Here is a 21549-nt window from a genome sequence, read left to right as displayed (position 1 = left end):
CAAGTCCAAGCCCCTGACACCAAACCCAATGTCCTTTCCCCAATCCTATATTGTATATTTGGGATCACACTCAAAATACTTCTCCATAGTTCTGTTTTTCAGAATATAATGAATTCAAGATAAATGGTATGTATTAATTTAACTAGTGGGTAATATTATTCAATTCTAAGTCAGGAGTATGGAGAAATAATTAAAGAACATTCAACACAGGAAAACCAATAATGGTGTCAGAACACCTAAGTATAGTACATAAGTGTGATGAAAATAAAACCACATTAGACTTTTTAAGAAGAGTGACTCACCCAAAGGAAAATGAATTAAAAGAAAAAAAAGCAAAATTTGAGAAAAATATGATCATTTTGGCAAGTGCTGAAAGGACAGCTACAAGAATAAGAATGTTGTAAAAACATTTTTTATGTTAATGAAACTGGGAGTTAAATTAGTAACAAAATTAAATATGAAATTTGCCTTATTTCAGGTTATTTCAGAAGTTTTTGGATTTTGTTTTTCAGGTTAGCAGAAAATTGTTTGATACAACTAAGTGGCATAGTGGATAAGAATGTTGGCCTTGGAATCAGGGAGGCCTGAGTCCAAATTCTGCCTTAGATACTTATCAACTGTGTGCTATCCTGGGCAAATCATTTAACCTCATTCGGACTCAGTTTTATTATCTTTTAAATGGGAGCTAATAACAGCATTCACTTCATAAGATTCTTGTGAGGTTCAAAAGAGATAATATGGGTGAAGTGCTTTGAAAACTTTAAAGCACTATTTAAATGTTACTCCTTATTTGAATATTATCCATTCCTGCCAGCAAAATGGTCAAGTAGTTCTCTTGCCATTTAGATATTTCTAGAGAAAGAATACAGTTTTGGCTGTTTTCTGATCCTGTAAAAGTTTTTAAATACCTCCCCAGATCCCTAGGTTGAAAGATTATATCTAAACTCTTGGGTGACTAATCCATTTTCTTGTAATGCATATACATGAGTGAATCATCCATATCTAGTCTTATGATACTTAATTGGCTTTACCTTCTATAGTGATAAACTCATGGCAAGGCCAAGGGTGATCACTGATAATAGGATCTGGCTCATTGATTCCTTGGCCATATTTCACTTTATTTTAATCTCCAAAGATTTTTGAGATGAGTCTGCAATTAACTTAGTAATCACTATTCATATGAAGTCTACAAATGCAATATTTTAGCATATTTGCTTTACTATTTCAATTCATATTAAGGTTAGGTGCTCTGAATTCTGATTTACCTAAATTTGTAGATATAGTTGTATGCCATGAAATTTGAAACATAATTTAATTGAATGAATAATGCATATCTCTGTTCTTGGTGTCTCATAGAACTGATTTCAAGTTTATTGTTAATCATATGCATATGGTTGTCATTGTTGTTCAGTCATTTCAATTATGATCTATTCTTTATGATCCCTTTTGGCATGTTCTAGATAAATATACTAGGGTAATTGGCCAATTCCTTCTCCATCTCATTTTACAGATGAGAAAACTGAGGCAAACAGATCTAAGTGACTTGCCCAGAATCACACAACTAGCAAATGTCTGAGACCCAATTTAAAGGCAGATCTTCCCATCTCCAGGCCCAGTGCTCAATCCATTGCACTTCCTAACTGCCCCATACATGTAGGCATCAGCAAAATCCTTAGTAAGATAAATTGTCAAGAGAGTTATCTATATGGAGTGATTGGAATGGTGCCTTTAAAAACCAAAATATCTCCCATACTAAATTGTCATGTTACAGTGCTATATGAATCTGTGATCTTGTCAATGGAAGCATTTCCTCTTTTGGTACAGCTTGTAACTCCCTGTTTCCAGTTTTTCCTTTCTCCAATCCATCTTCTGTTCTACTGTGTGTAAAAGAAAAGAAAAAAAAACAATCTCTGTAAGGTACACTTTATGTTCAAAAATCATCAGTGGTGGATTTCCAGTGCCAAGATGGCAGAGTGAGGCAGGGACCCTCAGAAACCCTCCTAAATTCCCCTCCAAACAACTAGAAAACCACCTCAGAATTAATCTAGGAATAGGGAAGCAGTTTAAAAGCACAGCTGTCTCATTGGGGAGGAAGGGGAGTCAGGGCAAGACCAGAAGCTGCAGCTAGTCTTATAGCAGAAGACCTGCCTAAGACTTCAAGTTTAGGGCTATGCACTAATGGTACTCCTTCCTCCTTTAATTTAGCAACCGTCAAGCATGCGAGCAGTCTGTGCACAGCAAGACTTCATCCCAGCTACCCCACTCACCAACTGGGCCTTAACCCCGTTGCTAATTGAACATTAAATAATATAATCCTAAAAAATCAATGGGTCAAACTGCAAATTGTAGAAACAGTTGATAATTTCACTAAAGAAAATGACAATGAGACAAGATAGAAAAATTTGGGGGATACATCCAAAATAGTATTTAGAGGACATTTCATATCTCTAATTGTTTGCATCAGTAAAATACAGAAGAAGCAGATCAATGAAATAAGCATGCAACTAAAAAAATTTAGAAAAAGAACAAATGTAGAATATTCATTTAAACATTAGAAATCCTCAAAGGCAAAGAAGAGATTAATAAAATTGAAAGTATGAATGCCATTTAATAAATAAAACTTATTATTCCTAATAAAGAATTTTTTAAAAAACTAAAATAAAAAAGTCCTAATAAAACTTAGGACCTCTAGAATTTTATGGGAAAATAACCCCAATAAAATATATAAATCATTAGTTAATTTGATTAAAAAAAGAAAGAAGAAAACCAAATTACTAGTATCTAAAATCAAAGGGTGAATTTACCACCAGTGAAGAGGAAATTGAGATAATTATTAGAAGTTATTTTGACCAGTTATATGCCAATAAATTTATCAATTTAAATGAAATTTCTGAATATCTACAAAATATAAATTAACCAGATTAACAAAAGAAGAAATAAAATGCTTAAAAAACTGAATCTCAGAAAAAGAAATCAAACAAGTCATTAATAAAAAGAAAAAATCCTCAGGACTAGATGAATCTGCAAATTAATTCTACCAAATATTTAAAGAATAATTAATCCCAAGACTAAATAGACTATTTGGGGAAATGTTTGAAGGAATCCTACAAAATTCATTTTACAGCACAAACCTGAAGTTTGTGCTGATATTCATACCAAGAAGAGCCAAAACAGAAAGAAAATTATAGTCTAATTTCCCTAATAAATATTGATTCCAAAGTTTTAAATAAAATACTAGAAAAGAGATTACAGCAGTATATTATAAGGATTATACACTGTGACCAAGTGGAATTTATACCAGGAATGCAGGGCTGCTTCAATATTAGAAAAACCATCAGCATAATGGACCATATGAATAAAAAAATCAATATAAAACTTATGATTATCTCAATAGATCCTGAAAAAAGCCTTTTTACAAAAAAAAAAAAATGCTAGAAAGCATAGGAATAAATGGAGCTTGCCTTAAAATGATAAGTAATATTTATCTAAAATCATCAACAATCATTCTCTATAATGAAAATAAGCTAGAATCCTTCCTAATACAACTGGGGTGAATCAAGGATGCTGATTATCACCTCTGTTATTTGAGACTGTACTAGAAATATTATCTCTACCAAAAAAAGAAGAAAAAGCAATTAAAGGCATTAGAATAGGCAATGAGGAAACAAAGCTACCATTCTTTGCAGATGATTGATGATGTTACTACAGAATCAACTAAAAACAACTTGAAATTATTAACAACTTCAGCAAAGTTATGGGGTATAAAATGAACCCACATAAATCATCAGCATTTCTATATATTACCAACAAAGCTCAACAGCAAAAGATAGAAAGAAAAATCACATTTAGAATATTTGTAACCAATATAAAATACTTGGGAGTCCATCTGCTTAGACAAACCCAGGAACTGTAGGACTACACAACTATAAATCACTATTTACACAAATAATGTCAGATCTAAACAATGGAAAAATATTCATTGCTCACAGATACATAGAGCCAATAAAATAAAAATCTATTTATTCAGTGCCAACCCAATCAAACTATTAATAATTATTTGGTAAGGCCAGAAAAAATAATAAAAATATTCATCTGTAAGAATAAAAGATGAAGAATATCAAGGGAATCAATAAAAAAAAATGTGAAAGGTGGTCTAGCCAAACCAGATCTCAAACTTATTTATAAAATGATAATTATCAGAACAATCTGGTACTGGCTAAGAAATAGAGTGGTAAATCAATGGAATAGATTAAGTACAAATTACATTCAAATAAATAGCTATAATAACCCAATATATAATAAACTCAAATATCCAATCTTTTGGAACAAAAAATAATCATTTAACAAAAACTGCTGGGAAAATTATAAAACAATGTCACACAAACTAGGTATAGAGCAAAACTTCATACCATATACCAAAATAAGGTTAAAATGGGTTTATTATTTACATATAAAGAGTGATACCATAAGCAAATTAAGAGAGCAGTGGAAATGTCAGACTTATAGATTAGGGAAGAATTTAGGACCAAAGAAGATATAGAGAGCATTACAAAATATAAATAGATAAATTTGTTTATATAAAATTTTAAAAAATTGTACAAACCAAACCAATATAACCAAAAATATAAGGAAAGCAGAAAACTGAGGGAGGGGGAGGAGAATTTGCAACAATTATCTCTGATAAAGATTCTATTTCTCAAATATGTGGAGAATTAAGTCAAATTTATAAAATCATGAATCATTCCTTAATTGATAAATGGTCAAATGATATGAACAGGCATGATATGAATAGTCTTCAGACAAAGAAATCAAAACTATCTTTAGTCATATGGAAAAGTGCTTTAAGTCCCTATCAATCAGAGAAATGCAAATTAAAACAACTCTTAAGATATCACCTCATACCTAGCAGAATGACTAATAAGACAAAAAAGTAAAAGAGGACAGGTGGGAAAACTGGGACACTAATGGACTGTTGGTAGAGTTGTGAACTAATCCAACCATTCTGGAGAGCAATTTGAAACTATGCCCAAAGAAATATGAAACTACGCATATTCTCTTATCTATCAATACTACTACTAGTTCTATATCCCAAAGGCATGAAAAAATGGGGGAGGACCTATTTGTACAAAAATATTTATAGCAGCTCTTTTTATGGCTTTTTATGGCTAAGAACTGGAAATCAAAGACATGACCAGTTGGGGAATGGCTAAGTAAGCTGTGGTATATGTAATGGAATATTATTGTGCTATAAGAAAAGAAAATCAGGATGAAAAGCAGGTTTCAAAAAACTTGGAAAGATTTGTATATGTAGTGAAGTGAACAGAGCCAGGAAAGGTTGTACACAGTAATAGCAATATTATTTGACAAAGAATTGTGAATGACTTAGCTATTCTCAGCAATATAATGATCCAAGACAGTTCCAAAGGACTAATGATGAAGCATACTGTCTGCCTGCAGAGAAAGAACTGATAGTGACTGAATACAGACCAAAGCATGCTACTTTTTTTCTTTTTCTTTCTTTTTTTTTCTTTTATTCAAATCTTCTTCTACAAAATGACTAATGTGGAAATGTTTCATACAGTTGTACATGTATTGGCTATATTTGATTACTTACATCTGTTGAATGGAGGGAGCCAAAAGAGAGAGACAGAATTTAGAATCAAAACTTTAAATAAAAAGGCTAAAAATTTTTAAAAAGAAATCAATGGCATCCCATTGCTTCTGGGATAGAATACAAATTTAGCACCTGGAATTTAAAACTCTCCATATTCTGAATGCTATGTATTCTTCCAGTCTTGTTTCACTTTACTTCCTTTCACAGGTACTATGTCTCAACCAAACTGGGCTACCAATTCTTCCCCAAACATAATTTTCCATCTCCTGCTCTGCGTAGTCACACAAATATAGAATGCTCTTGCTCATATCTCTTGTCAGAATTCTTTTCCTTCAAGACTTGGATCAGCTGCCTCCTTTGTGATACTTGTCTAATTTTCCCATTTTTTAATGTTCTCTCCTTAAAATTATCTCATATTGTATTAACTTGCCAGTCTTTTACACATGGTAGTCTCTTAACAGATGTTTGTTGAGTTAAATCCAATAAATGTATTTTCATCCTGTGTAATTCTTGCCAATACTTTTCCATAGATACCCCATGGAGAATGGACCCAATGTTTAATATGGCTTCTTTTAAATATTTTTTCATATTTAAAAGATACTAGCAAAATATTCGGACTGGATTCTATTATAACCTGATCTCATTATATGTTGGTATACTTTCTTTTCAGATCATATATTTCCTAGATGGTATCCCATATGCCATTTATTGGGCATAAATTATCAGTGAAAATAGACTACGCTTGAGTCCACTATAAATCTTTATATTATATTTGGCTCATGCATCATTTTGATTAGGTTTGGTGTGTTTTAACATTTATAACATATATCTCCCCCTCACCTCCTGCCTATATAATATATACACATATATGTGTATATATATATATATATATATACACATATATGTGTGTGTGTGTGTTAAAAAGAGCCAGCTTTGTGCAGAACAACTTGAAATTATCCAAAGCACTTCACACTTTCCCAAATGCCATCTAGCCTGTTTTCCTTCTTTTCATTTCTGGGCTCAAATAATTATCCATCTGTGATACCTGCTCTAGGAATACATACTAACTTGATAAACCAGACTTCCTAATGTATTTCAGTTAGGATAAATAGGCATCTAGTTTTCCTGTAAGGAAAACTCTTTTTAGTAATTATGGCTTCTCTGAAAAGGTCTTATCCTATCCTGGGATTTGCTATGATCAGTAAAATATCATTCACGAAAAAAGAATCTTTAAAGTACCTCACCATTTTTATAAACTTTCTCTTCCATTTGGATCTCACACAGTATATTTTTCAAGACAATGGAGAAAATCTTGGGCAAAAAAATATTCCTCTTCTTCTTTCAAGCCTCACTGCATGTTGAGAATAAAATTGTGTGTTACTCAAAAAAACAGATCAAATTCACTTTATAGAAGTCATCTTATGAGAGGAGAGTCTGAAAAACTACAATTTGTTTCAATGAGTCAAATTTTTTTTCAATCAACAAACAGTAAACACAGCCATATTTTCCATTCCCTGCACTAATCAATCAATTTTGTGAAGATAAGGAAAGGGTCTGCTCTAGAAATCATTTTCAAGAGACTTCCTGTTCATTCAGCATATTTTCCATAAGTATACTCCCAATATGCACATATATTATTCTTATGAGGATTTAATTTGTCCTTAATAATAAACTTTCATCAATAATACACTTAAGAAATACAAAATAAGTAGATTATTAGCATGGAGTGGGAAATTAGGAATTCATCATTTTTTATGATATCTTTGAAAAATAAGTGTGAGTGACTGACTTTTCCCCCCTTTTCTTTGTTGTGAACTTGATAAACATCAATAAACAGAAATATTTTCACGTAGAAAGAATAAAAAAGAGGAATGTATATTAAAAATGAATATTATTATAAATTTGTGTTTTTTAGGGATACGTTAAATTTGACACAGTAGTGCCAAAATTGCTCTACTCATCTATGTGCCCTTCTGAACTTCTTTCTCTTCTCTATTTTTCATGAAGATTTCTGTGAAAATTAGAAAGTGGTCATAGATGATCGTAATTTAAAGGAATTTTTAGTATTTCATCTTCCCTGAAATACCTTTTATAACTATACCTTAATGCTTTCACAATTAGGTTGCCTTCAGATCTTTCTGATTCTATTTTCTACGTGCCATTTCTACTCCTTTATGGTAACACTCTAGATGCACTAGAACTTCTCTGTGGTGATAAAAAAATAGTTGTAGAAATGCAAATGAATCTGTTTCATTTTGCCTGTTCATTTCCTCCTTCATCTCTGAATGCTCTGACTTGGTTTCATTTCATAACAAAAATTTTGTATACTTGTTTTTAATCTCCTTTTTTTCCATTTTTAAAGCAATGCTGTAGTAATTTTCCTCTGAGTTATTTGACAAATGACTTTGCATTTTAAATCAGAGTTGCTGTCATCTACCATCTCTCTATATGGAAAAGAAATATTGAGATTTTTCTGGTCTTCTCATTATGTCAATTGAATTTTATAAAAAATGAGAATAATAAAGGTCATTTTTTTTGCTTCTTTGAATTTCTCTTTTTTAATCACCATTTTAATACATCAGATTAAGGCAACTGAAGTGTTTTACAGTTGCCTTTTGTCAATCCTTTCTTTTTATGTTTATTTTTATCTTTACTCAGACTTATTAGTGGTCTGATTATACATTCAGCTTACTCTTATTCAGTTCTCACATCAGTCTTATTGTGTCTGTTAAACAATAGTCTTAACACAAATTAATCTAAAAATCATTTTGCCATGTTTTTCAGTGCTTGTAATGCTTAGCTCCTTCTGATTCTTTTTTTGAAGAATACATTCATGATATACACGATAAAGCTTCTAAGAAATCTTATTATTTCTTTCACTATCTTTCCTAGTCCTGCTTTCACATTGAAATCATTGAACATCAAAGTATATATTAACTGGGTTTTTTTTAATCTCATCAAGTTCTTCAAACAACTTTTCTACTTGTTCATCCTGTATAGCTGATGTTGATGCATAAACTATAGTTATTTTCAGTGTCTTCCAACCTTCCCTTTTTTTGCTTATCCAAAGAGAACTTGTAAACTATCTTTCTAAAAAACTTCAACTTCCTTTTTTGTCTGGTTTGATTGAAAGATTTTCAACATTGATCCAGTTCAGCCCTTAAAATAGAATATCATTTCTGTTAAGTAAATACCTCCTATTTGGAGGACCAATGTTAGAAATTCATAATTTTTATGATACTTTTGAAAAATAAGACTATTGCTAGATATTGCACATCAAACTAAAATCCATTGAAGTATTAGTGATTAATCTGTGACAGTTTTCTCCTAAGCATAGATTGGAGCATGCCTGGGGCTTAATGAATGTTACTTCCCTAAAAAGAAAAAAGACAACAAAGGTCAAGAGTTCTCAAGACATACCTTAATTCATATTAATAAATGTTTTTCAGATAACTTCATAATCATTATTTCATTTGAACTTTATTATAGTACTGTCAGGGAGCCAAGATTAAGTTTCTTAATCTCTTTTTTTTTCTTCTGAAATACAATGAAATGAAATGAAATTCATTGTAGAAAAATGTGCTATATTTTTCATGCCCATAATTGTTTTTATTCCTCCACTGAGATTATAAATGAAATTATAATTTCATTGGTGGGTACGACACACTCACCTTAGAAATAAAATAATACTTTGTTGTAAAGTTGACCAGACTCTGGATATGCAAGGCACTGTAGGCTACCTCCCCTACCCAGTGATATAAATCTCATTATTATTTCTTTCTCTCTCTCTCTCTCTCTCTCTCTCTCTCTCTCTCTCTCTCTCTCTCTCTTTTTTTTAACAACCATTGGGACAGTAACAGGCTAGAAAATCTTATAGCAATAAGTCAAACTCTAAAAGACAAACACTTTCAAAAATTGTATTTCATTTCTTTCATTAAAGTGATTGTAACTTCTTGTGAAATCCTTGTATTTTTTCTGTTAGATTTGGAGGAGACCAACCCGTGTACATCAACATTATTAGAGATCCTGTCAATCGCTTTTTATCAAACTACTTTTTCCGTCGATTCGGTGACTGGAGAGGGGAACAGAACCACATGATCCGCACACCAAGCATGAGACAGGAAGAACGATACCTAGTAAGTGCCTTTACACAAAAAATTTCATAAACTCTCTTATTGAGGATAAAGACCATATTCTCTCTTTCTGTTATAACGAGTAACAATGTTGAAACAACAACAGCTTCAACTCACATTTATCTATCGATAACTTTGTGAGGCAGAAAGTTCAAGTCTTATCTTCCCCAATTTATAGATGAGCAAATGTTAGCTCATACTCTTAATAACTTGCCCAATTGACATAGTCAGAACTCTGCTAGTCTAGTTCATATTCTAGTTTCTCAAACTGCTTCTCCATGTTAAAAGTACTTAGTAAGTGATAGATATTATTGACTGGTTTTACTTTTGCTTTATTTTTTCCTTGGTTTGTCTTCAGGATAATCTTTAGTTTCAGAAGAGGACATAAATCAGTATAAGAATTCCTGGTACAGGATTTCTTCCTATGACTCAAGAATCTAAGGATTTGCTTTGATGTAAACTTTACACAGAGCTGTACCATACAGGTTGTATTTATTTCTAAAATTTGTCTTTAATCTTTACAAAAACACATTAATCAAAAGAGAGAAAACTGGTTGGATATCTTAAAATTAGCTATTAATAGAAATGAAATAGCTGAAAGAAGGAAATAACAAACCAATCCAGTATCTTTGCCAAGAAATCCCCAAAATGGGATCATGGAGAGTTGTATACAACTAAAAAATGACTAAAAACAAAGAAATGAAATGGAAAGGCATATTATCCTCCTAGAATTTATTGTTATAAGCACAATGACACTGAAACTGTTAGTTCAGTTGATTAGAAGATAATGCTACCAAGAGACCAATGTTACAGGTCAAAGATCAGTATTTCACTCCTATGTTTGGCCAGGAGTCCTTAGATCCTTCCTGCTTGTTGGTTAAAAGGAAAATCAAATGACAGCTCTATTAATCCAAATCCACCATCATTGCTAGAAAAATGGATAAATCATATGTCATATTGATTGTAAGTTAGTAGGATGGATCATCTTTCTATGGCAAAATAACATTATTTTAAATGAAATATTTTCTTTTTTTTTGACTTCTAAAATGAAAACCTTTATTTCAAAATTTAATATTTATCAAAGGAAAGCCACATGCCCATCTAGATTATCTTTTTTTAAAAATTTATTTAATAGCCTTTTATTTACAGGATATATGCATGGGTAACTTTACAGCATTAACAATTGCCAAACCTCTTGTTCCAATTTTTTACCTCTTATCCCCCCACCCCCTCCCCTAGATGGCAGGATGACCAGTAGATGTTAAATATATTAAAATATAAATTAGATACACAATAAGTATACATGACCAAAATGTTATTTTGCTGTACAAAAAGAATCAGACTCTGAGATATTGTACAATTAGCTTGTGAAGGAAATCAAAAATGCAGGTGTGCATAAATATAGGGATTGGGAATTCAATGTAATGGTTTTTAGTCATCTCCCAGAGTTCTTTTTCTGGGCATAGCTGGTTCAGTTCATTACTGCTCCATTGGAAATGATTTGGTTGATCTCGTTGCTGAGGATGGCCTGGTCCATCAGAACTGGTCATCATATAGTATTGTTGTTGCAGTATATAATGATCTCCTGGTCCTGCTCATTTCACTCAGCATCAGTTCATGTTAGTCTCTCCAGGCCTTAAATGAAATATTTTCATTTACTATTTGTACCAGACTTAAAGTAATTTAAACAACAATTGAAATTGGTATAACATTTTATACTTTTCTTAATACTTTCATACACAATTCATTCTCACAACATCTTCCTGGGATAGAGAGGTATAGTCTTTTGTCTATGAGTTGGACAAGATGGCCGTTGAGAATTTGTCCATTTCTCAGATTTTGTGGTTCAGTGATTCTGTAGTAAGATCAGAATTATGTAATGTGAGAAAGTTAAATGACTTGCCCAAAGACACAAGCTAGTTAGTAAAAGAAGTAGCATGACAACCTTATATCTGCACAGTTTCAAGGTAGCAATACTCCTACTAAATTATTCTCAACTTAGGCTAAAATAAAGTGAAATGTGTCTAAAAGAAAGAAGAGATTGAATTTTTCTACAGCATTTTTTAAAAAGGATTAGTATCCTAATAAGTTTCACTAAATCTATAGTACATTCATAGTTGGATATTCAACTTTATTCTCTTCTGTTTTTATAGCAAATAATGAACAACATAACTTCTCTTTGAAAAAGTCAGTTTTTTATACATTTGAGACTGTGAGTTAAATACACACACATACATATTTTTAAAAAACTTTCAATGCATTCAATTTTTCATAAGGTTTTCCTTAATCAAAGGTTTTTGATAAATTTCTGATTTAAACCATTGTGTGATGTGAAATTTGAGTAAGTCCACAATACTAGCTATATGAAAACTAAAGACTGGGTTATAAATCTTATAAATGATAATTTATTTAAATGTGAATAGAAACCAAAGATTAGAGAAGGATTGATTTAATTAGATTTTTTTCATGTTATTTCATTTAACATGACCAGTGGCATATTCACATAGACATAAAAATTATGAGAAAAAAATCATACCTATGTGTTCAGAAACCAGTAAAATTTTAGAAGTTTTATGCCAGAGAGGGTGTCCATCAATTGAGAAATGGCTGAATAAGTTCTAGTGTATGGATGTAATGGAATACTATTGTGTTTTAAGAAAATAGAGAACCCCGAGAAGACATATATGTACTAATGAATTTTTCCCCTTAATAATGATGGTAGGAGAAAAAGATATTTGGTAATTTAAAAAACCAAATTAATTACATTTTTAAAAGAAAAAAATGAAGATCCAATACTATATATTGAAAAGTGAGAGAATCACCTTTCTATGTAATGTCATTTGAAAGGCACAGGAAGATTCTTTTCCTATACAATTAATACCTAGTACTATTTCCTATACTAATAGTACCAAAGTTTTCATCATTAAAGAGTCATTCCTTTGAATTGAGCATTGTTGCCTCCAGGTTCTTATTTTTAAAGTGAAAATATTTTAATCCCAAATGGGAAAATAAAATCAGTTCCTTATGTGATATGAATAGATTTATCAGATCAGTTTCCTGGGGGAAAGAAAATCACCTTGGGAACCATGGACACCTGGTTAGGGACAGATTTGGATAATGGAAAAGATACTAAAGGTTTTCTAAAGATAAACTTTGCCTATTTCACAATTTTTTGGCCATGCTTGACTTTGTTGGCAACTCATTTTTATTATTCAAAGAGGGACTTGTTTATTTAAAAAGGAGATAGTGAACTGCTCTTTTGGAAAATAGCTCTGAATTTTACTTTCTTCTCTCCAGAACTATTAAATGCTTGAAAATAAAATTGTCCTCTTTCAGCTCTTGTTCTCTCTTTGGCAAGCCTGGGTGGTCAGTTGCTTGACAGAAAAGAGGATGGTTGTTTGCTTCTCAGTAGGATATAAGACAGCTGCCAGCAACATCCATTGTACACTAAGCCAGGCTTTCTTAGGGGAGAAATGTTCAACTTAAACCATGATACAGAGTATAACTGTAACTTCCTCAAGCTGGCTTCCTATGGGCTTAGTGAAACTGTGTCTTGAGAATCATACTTTGAATAACTATGTTACAACATATGGTACATATGGATGGATATGTTTGTATGACTTGTACTTCATAAACTAATTGAGTAGTTTAGACCAATGCCCAAGCTCCCTACACATTTATTTTAGCTAATCGCCAAAATGAAACTTGTCTTGCTGCTGGTGCTGAGCCTAAAATGAAACTGTTTAGCATACAGCTGAGAGGGGAAGTCTTCTCCAAGTCCTATCTTGATAAAGAAATGTCTTGTTATTGTGAACCTGAAATTCTAAAGAAAAATTATTTAAAGTCAAAGAATCATAGATTTTTATTGTTGGGTTTTTTTTTTCATAGGAGATTGGAACTATATCTGTGATTTCATTGGTATAGGAGACTCCTATGAGGAAGAGAGAATTACCCAAAATATAAGAAAGTATTGGTAGGTTAAGTGATTTGACCAATGTCAATCAATGTCAATGTCAATGTATGAAGCAGGAAGAACTCAGATAGATCTTGATTTTTAGGGCAGTTACTAGAAACAATCTTAAGGATGATTTGGCCCAAATCTTTCATTTTATAAATGAGGGGGAAAAAGCTATCTGAAGAGATTAAATGACTGACAGGATATACGTAAGATCAATAAAAACAGAGACAGATAAACACTAAGGCTGCATAACTTGTAGTTGACTACACTTTTAATATGTCAATAGTGTGACATGGTAGCCAAAAAAATTTACCTGTGTGATCTTGAACTGCATTAAGAGAGTGTCATCATTTCCAGGAACAAGATGCTAATAGTCTAGCTGTACTTTGCCTTCATCATAACATGTCTAGAGTATTGTGTTCAGTTCTAGGTATCACAATTTAGGTACAACATTGATAAGGGGGAGAGAAGCAACATATTGTAGTGAACCAATAATTCTCTTCCAAATCAGAAAGAATTAGATTTGTCTTATCTCCAATACATATTGGTTGTATGAATAAGTCTCTCAGTGCTTTAATCAATACTTTTAGACTTTTATGTTGAAAACCTATATTAGTATAGGGAGTTTTCTCATCTGGGAAATGGTAATTGCAAAACAACTATGTAAGATATGATTCTAAAGATACAGATTCCATAATCCTTATAGGAAGCCAATCTGAGTTGGGTATGATCATACAGTGTATTATAGTTTAAGTTGAATATTTCTCCACTAAAATGCCTGCTTTAGAATATAAAAGATGTCACGGGCATCCCCTATCCCAATGAAATCAGAGTTCTAGATCCTGTCCCTTAATGACAAATTAGAGACTGTTAATGGGAGAACAACCAGGATGATGAAAGGACTTGATATCTTGTCATATAAGAATCAGGTAAAGATTAAATTTCAGCAGGCAAGACCTTCAAGTCATTCTTTACTTTGTTTCAATCAACAAGCATTCATCAATCACTTACTATATGCCAGGCACTGTGCTAGCCACTTATTATACTAAGACTAAAATTGGATTGGTCCCTGATTTCAAGGAGCTTCAATTATTTTAGGCAGCCTTATGTGAAAGAGAACACATTTTATCATCACAAAGATGTTGCCTTCCTTTTTTTCTTACCATTATAATCAGAGCCATTTGTTTTTGAAGGTAAAATGGAAACTAAATACACTTGCCTGGCTCATTGCACTACATGAAGGGATTGTCATGCTGGCCACCATGTCACACTATTGACATATTAAAAGTGTAGTCAACTACAAATTATGCAGCCTTAGTGTTTATCCATCTCTGTTTTTATTGATCTTACGCAGATCTTGTCATGTCACCAGCAGGTAATATTGCCCCAAATGACACCTAAAACTTTCTAACCAAACTTCCCAGAAATAGCTTTCCTGTTTGCCCTTTATATTTTTAAATGTGGGCTATTCTTATTAACTTCCCCAAAGTTTACCTTAGAAACATGAAGGTGGGATAATAAGCTAGACAATGCTCAATACTTTACATTTTCAGAGAATTTCAAGAAGCTGCTTAATCTTGGGCATTCCTATGAAGTGTTATCCCCATGTTTACTAATGAAAAAAAGAGGGAAAGTGGGAAAGAAAATCACCCAACAGGAAAATTTCTTCCATGATCCACAGTTTAGCCATAAAATGTGAAGTTTAATGAATATTAAAAGGAAAAAAATTGTAATTTATAGCTCTCTAATTTCTAAGGAACCCAGTGAATCATGTTGACCCAGTTGGGTCATAGAGAAAAAGTGAAAATTAGCCAAAAATGTACAAGAGTTTTCAGAAAGCCATGCATTTTAATCAGCCTCAAAGCCCTGAACTCTTAAAGCCCTCTGGTTCTGGAATTTTACATACCAAATACTATGTGTGGAAATTTCCATTCTGTCTCAACCAACTAAGATCTTCTTGTGAATGAAGATGCCTCAGATTTTGGGAACCTCTCTTCCCAAAAATAATAATAACTGCCACTAAACAAGAAAAAAATATTGGAATAGTAGGCTTTTAAGTATTTTAGTAAATGTCTGTTTACAAAAGCCCTTAAAGAAGGGCTTGGTGCCTCCTTCTAAGTTGGCATTGTACTTACAGGTGCAGGGAACTCCTTTCCACTGTTACTCTGCCAGGGAACAGGCTTGTCCCAGGCTAACTACTTTTTTTTTTGCAAAAGTCAAGCTTCTCACCAGTCAGTCACTCTCACTTGCTGGGCAAATGGGGGTGATATTTTAGTGCTGGCTAAGACATGAAGGGGAGAGCACTAAACCACTAGGCTCCAGTTTGTTAAGATCTCAAGTTGCATAATTAGACCCCATTCCCATGGGGGTATGGACCTGAGGAAATCAGTTTTCTCTGTGAGCCTAGCAGTTTAACAGCCAGAGAAAAGTTTTGATCCATGCTTTTTGGCATATGTCCTGTGTCTATTTACTTGAGAAACCAAACTAACCCAGGCCCTGAATTGAAGCCTAATACAAGGAAACACACATTCACTCTTCAAGTAACAGAGAAGGTATCATCAAAGATAATGCCTCCAAGTGCTCAAATTTGCTTACGCAAGCAATATGGGAGCTCAGAAAATTTAAAAAAAAAAAAAAATGCACTCAGCCACTATGAAATGTGCTTAAAATGCCTAGTGAAATAAAGTGTAGGTAAAATGAGGATCAATAACCCCTTTAGCTCTATTTACCATTTTCAGGATAAAACAATGTCTCTGAGTATCACTGGGTGCCCCTGGAAACAGGAAGAAGGGAGAAATAGAATGGAAGAATAAGAGAAAAAGTGAGAAAAAGGAAACAAAAAAATCCCTTCCTCTAATGGGGATTGGTGAAGTGTCATTGACTGTTGACTCAGAGGCAGTTCAAAGGCATAGGGTGCCTCAATCTATCTCCGTTTGGGAAAAAAGTCACGTCATAGATTAATGACCTTGAGCAAGAAGACCCCCCCCCCCCAGAGCTGTTTTCCTCTGGCTTTGCTTAGATGTCATTGAGTTACCTGAAAGATGAGGTATTTTCTATCAACTAATGTCAGAATTACTAAGCGAATAACCACATTTTTAGAGCAACTTGAGGCCCTCTGATGAAAGATGATGAAAACAAATTCTTCTATAACAGAAACATATAATCCCTGCTAATTAGATACTATCTCTGGTGATATTAATATCACAAAAGAAATGGTAATTAATTGCATGATAATCATAATAATATAGAAGTATTAAATAGATTTTTATTAAAGCAATTAAAAGGTTTCAGACTTCAGATCATTAGGTCCCCTAGTTCAGCTCAAACCAGATTAAAATGTAGTTGAAATATTTTTAGTAAAATAAGAAAAAATATAATACAACATAGAGAATTATGTTAATTTGTGATTTTCTAAGTCAATAGGAAGCCTAAAGGGATCAGTTTCAATTTATTTCATAAATCAAATTGCTTCAGATGGTAACATCTTGGGACTTTGGAGTAGGAGACTACATTTTTATTCAGATCATTTCACTAAGAGTCATATGTATACATATAGACAGATAGACATGTCTTCACTGATAAAATGTAAGTTCTTTAAAAGTAGGAATTATTTCATTTCTTGTCTTTGGGTCTCTAGAAAGTCACATGGCACATAGGACACAGTAAGTACATAATAAATATTTATTATTTGGATGCTTTTGGGAATATGTCAAATAGTATATAGAAGAAATTCTGCACAGTACTATGGAAAATCATAAAGCAAGTCAAAAGACCTGAAAGAATTTCACTCTGCTATTTACTATCAGTATGACTATGGGTGGGCAATTAACTTCTTTGGGTTTCTATTTTATAACCAATTAGCAGGTTAGACTAAATTAGGTAATTTCTATCTGTGAGTCTATGAATCTTTGATCCACTATCAGTTTACAAGTATCCTCATAGAATATCCTGGAAGTTATGATCCAGGCAGATAAGGAGCTAGTCCACCAGAAGACCATTTCAGAAAGAAACATGTGAGTTATTCAAGTATGCAAAGTGAAATGATAATATGATAAATAACAAAAAATGGTTTCCATTCTTTGGAGTATCCTCAGTCTTCCCAATTATAAAGGCTTCCAAGGATACTAATATACCCTAGACATGAACAGAAATCCCTCCTTTGATAGCTCTAAGAAGCAATCATCTAATTTCTGTTTCAGTAACAGAGGAACCATGTATGTCTTCCTGAGATAATCCATTTTACCTTTGGATAGTTCTAATTGTCCAGGACTAATTTGTTGTTATTTTGTTTCTTTCTGAGTTTTTTTAATCTCATCAAGATGAAATCTGCCTTTCTCAAACTTCTATAATTACTACAAGTTCTGTGCTCTGAGGTCAAGTATGTAAAAGGCTAATTCTTTCTGTACTTAGAATACTGAAAGACAGATATCATACCATATTCTGTCAAGTGTTCTCCTATGGTATATCAAGACATCTCACTATGTGAAAGTTATACTACCCTGGAAGCTTTTTATCTTCTAAAGAGGAGAAAGGGACTAAATCTGTGTCATTGATAGAGGGAACTCCCCAAAGTGGGGTCACGGAGAGTTGGACATGACTAAAATAATTCAACAACAGTAAGATAAAAAAATATCTTCTGCCAAGGGCAATTCAGTACCCTCTCTGCAATTTAAAATCCTGCAGGGCATTTTGTGATTAAGTGACCAATCCAGGAACATCCTACCAATATATGTCAGAAATAGGGTCTGAACTCAGCTGTTTCTGGTTTGAGGAGAGTTTTCTATCCTCTATGATATGCCGCTTCTCTTGCCTTATCTGTATTCTACCTAAATTATGGTATACAGAACTGAATACAATACTCCCAATATATTGTGACTGGGGCAGAGTACAGTTGGACTTTCAGCATTTCGTTTTGGAAGCTTCTCTCTCTCTCTCTCTCTCTCTCTCTCTCTCTCTCTCTCTCTCTCTCTTTTCTCTCTCTCTCTCTCTCTCACACACACATACACACACACACTCTCTCTCTCTCTCTCTCTCTCTCTCTTTTTCTCTCCCCCCCCTTCTCTCTCTCTCCTCCCCCCCCCCTCTCCTCTCTTCTTTAATAATAGCTTTTTTTTATTTTCTAAATACATGCAAAGATAGTTTTCAACATTCATGCTTGCAAAACCTTGTGTTCCAAATTTTTTCTCTCTCCCTTCCTCCCATCCCTTCCCTAGACAGCAAGTAATCCAATGTATGTTAAACATGTGTAATTCTTCTAATCATATTTCCACAATCATCATTCTGCACAAAAAAAAAAAAAATCAGATCAAAAAGGAACTATGTCTCTCTCTCAAAGCAATTCAAAATTACATTGGGTTTTCTTGATTGTAGTGTCACATTGATGACTTGCATTGAAAGTAGAGTCAACTAAATTATTCCCCCCTTCATCATAAGATCATTTTTTTTTCTTACAAGTTTAGTCATGCTGCTCCCACCTTATATTAATTCAGATTTTTTTTTTCCTTTTTCAAACATGTGTGTTGCATCAGGATCAAGGTTGAGCAAAAACAATTTTGGCAAACTAGGTTGAGATATCGGGGAGACCCAACCACTAAAGGAACCTAGTTCATTATACATTGTTCATTATAAAATGCTGAGGCATATGAAAGAGATAGTTTGAACTCTCTGTCTTGGCAGCCATCATCACAGTTTTTTCTAGATCAATTGGTTTCTCCTCTTTCATGATACTTTGAAGATACAATTTTACGAATGGCTACTATCATTCTCTCTGTGCCCTACTTTACTTTTATATTAAGATGAAGGGATTGGACTGAATTTTCTAAGTTTTTTTTAGCTGTAAGATTATAGTTCTAATCATGGAACTGACTAAACAAAATTTAGCTGCTGACCATGGTACTATGAGCATTAAATACCTACTTATATATAGTTGGAGAGAAAATTCTATCTGCAGTTAAACTATTTCTGTTGAATATTGTGTAGGATAGAAGTAAGATCTCTGACTTTTCCAAAAGATACCTGTACATAAAAGTCAAGAAGGGAACCTAACCCATCATTGATTACTGCCTTTCAAACTGACTTCACAGTATCTCAGGATACTGAGAGCCAGCAAGTGTAAGAAATTGAAGAACCCAGCTCCTGTAACAATTGGTTTTCTGGTTCTCATAGGATCATAAATTTAAAGCTGGAACTGACCTTAGGGACTATTAATCCAAACATCTATTTGAAAGAGGAGGAAACTGAGGCCTGGAAAAAATTCAGTGAGCTTTTAAGTGTGAGGTAAAATTTATATCCAAGTCTCTATCCATTCACCTCATCAAGCACCAACATCTTGAGTTGTGTGTGTTACCCCTTATTAGGAGACATTGTCACTGTCTAGAGAAAGTCTTTCCTGAACCTATGTTTTAGAAAGTGGAAATTCCTCATGGATCACCTTAGATTATGTATACTGTCAAGGGTCAGACAGAGTTAAATCCTACTACTGTTGGGCTTGCTGAGGCAGTTGGATGTTGGATAAAACAACTGAGATAAACTACTTCCTACTCTACCAATTCCTAGACTCCTGTCTAAAGTATACCATTTTGAAACTTCACATTTACCTATAAGTAAAGAGAATATTTCTGGATTGCAATGCTAGTGATCACAAAGTGCTCAATGACAATATAGACTAAAAACGAAAAGAAAAAGAAAGCTAAATATAAATACAATAAGAAGATACCAAGAGATGGTATAGTGTGCTAGGGTATGACTAGAGTCCAGGACCTGGAAACAGAAAGACATGAGTTAAATTTTGATTTTGACATAGTTGCCTGGTTTTGGGCAAGTAACTTAACTTTTCTAAATCTTAATTCCCTTCTCTGCAAAATAGGCAAAATGGTTGTTATGAAAGGTAATTAAGTAACATAGTGGATAGAGTGCTAGGTTTAGAATCAGACAAATTCATCTTCCTGAGTTCAAATCTGGTCTCAGACTCTTAGTTGCTGTATGACCTTCATCAAGTCATTTAACACTGGTTGTCTTAGTTTCCTCATCTGTAAAATAAACTGGAAAAAATTTGGCAAATTAGTCTAGTAGTTTTGCCAAGAAAATTTCAAATAGGGTCATGAAAAATCACACAATTGAAATGACTCAACAGCAAAAGTGTTTATGAAAAGGTAGAGCTTGTTTTAGAAAAGAATAAATTCAGAAGGCTTAGACCTAGGTCTTTAAGGATGATTAGTATTTGTAGGATGTGGTATCTAGTGCCCAGAAAGTAAAGCGCTGAGTCTAAAGTCAGAAAGACCTGAGTTCAAGACTGGTCTAAGATACTTATTAGCTGTATGAATTTGTACAATTTAGTTAACTTGTAGTTGCCTTAATCTACTAGAGAAGGAAATGGCAAACTTCAATATCTTTGCCTTTACCCCATGAACAATATGATGTATCAAGTCACAGAGTCAAACATGACTCAACAAGGATTTGTATAAGCTGAGATGAGATGGGGAAAGGCTTTTTAAAAAGGGGTAATGCTGTAAGCAAAATCACAGAAAAACAGATTAGTAGGGGAATGGACTGGGAATAGCTCAGTTTGGCTAGAGCCAAGAACTTGAGAAAATGAGTCATAGGCAATTTTTGAGCTGTCACCATGGAAAGGAAACAATACTTCTACTGTGGACTGAATAGTCAGGTTTTCCTTCTACAAGTTCCTACTAGAAGGTCCTATTAGTAGCATCAATCATCATATCCAAATCTGAGCCAGGTGCATCTAGCCACCTGTCAGCTGAACTCAGCTATTGAGTTTATCCCCTCCCTTTCTCTGATAATCTAACTAGCTTAAGAGTCTGCAGCTGTCTTGCCTTATCCCAGCA

The 21549-nt window shown here is 33.2% G+C and overlaps 1 protein-coding gene across 1 annotated transcript in view; it reads left to right on the top strand.

The window, feature by feature from the left end:
• UST (uronyl 2-sulfotransferase) overlaps nucleotides 1–21549 on the top strand; it is a 374901-nt gene that overhangs the window by 246596 nt on the left and 106756 nt on the right. The window contains exon 5 of the mRNA XM_003769536.4: nucleotides 9597–9750. Within this exon, the coding sequence (XP_003769584.1) occupies nucleotides 9597–9750 (154 nt within the window). The remainder of the gene's footprint in view (nucleotides 1–9596; nucleotides 9751–21549) is intronic.

This window comes from Sarcophilus harrisii, chromosome 4 (genome assembly GCF_902635505.1).
Source record: "Sarcophilus harrisii chromosome 4, mSarHar1.11, whole genome shotgun sequence".
In the NCBI taxonomy this organism is placed as follows: domain Eukaryota; kingdom Metazoa; phylum Chordata; class Mammalia; order Dasyuromorphia; family Dasyuridae; genus Sarcophilus; species Sarcophilus harrisii.
Note: the sequence above shows the minus strand (reverse complement) of the source record. Positions and strands in the feature narration are given on the sequence as shown.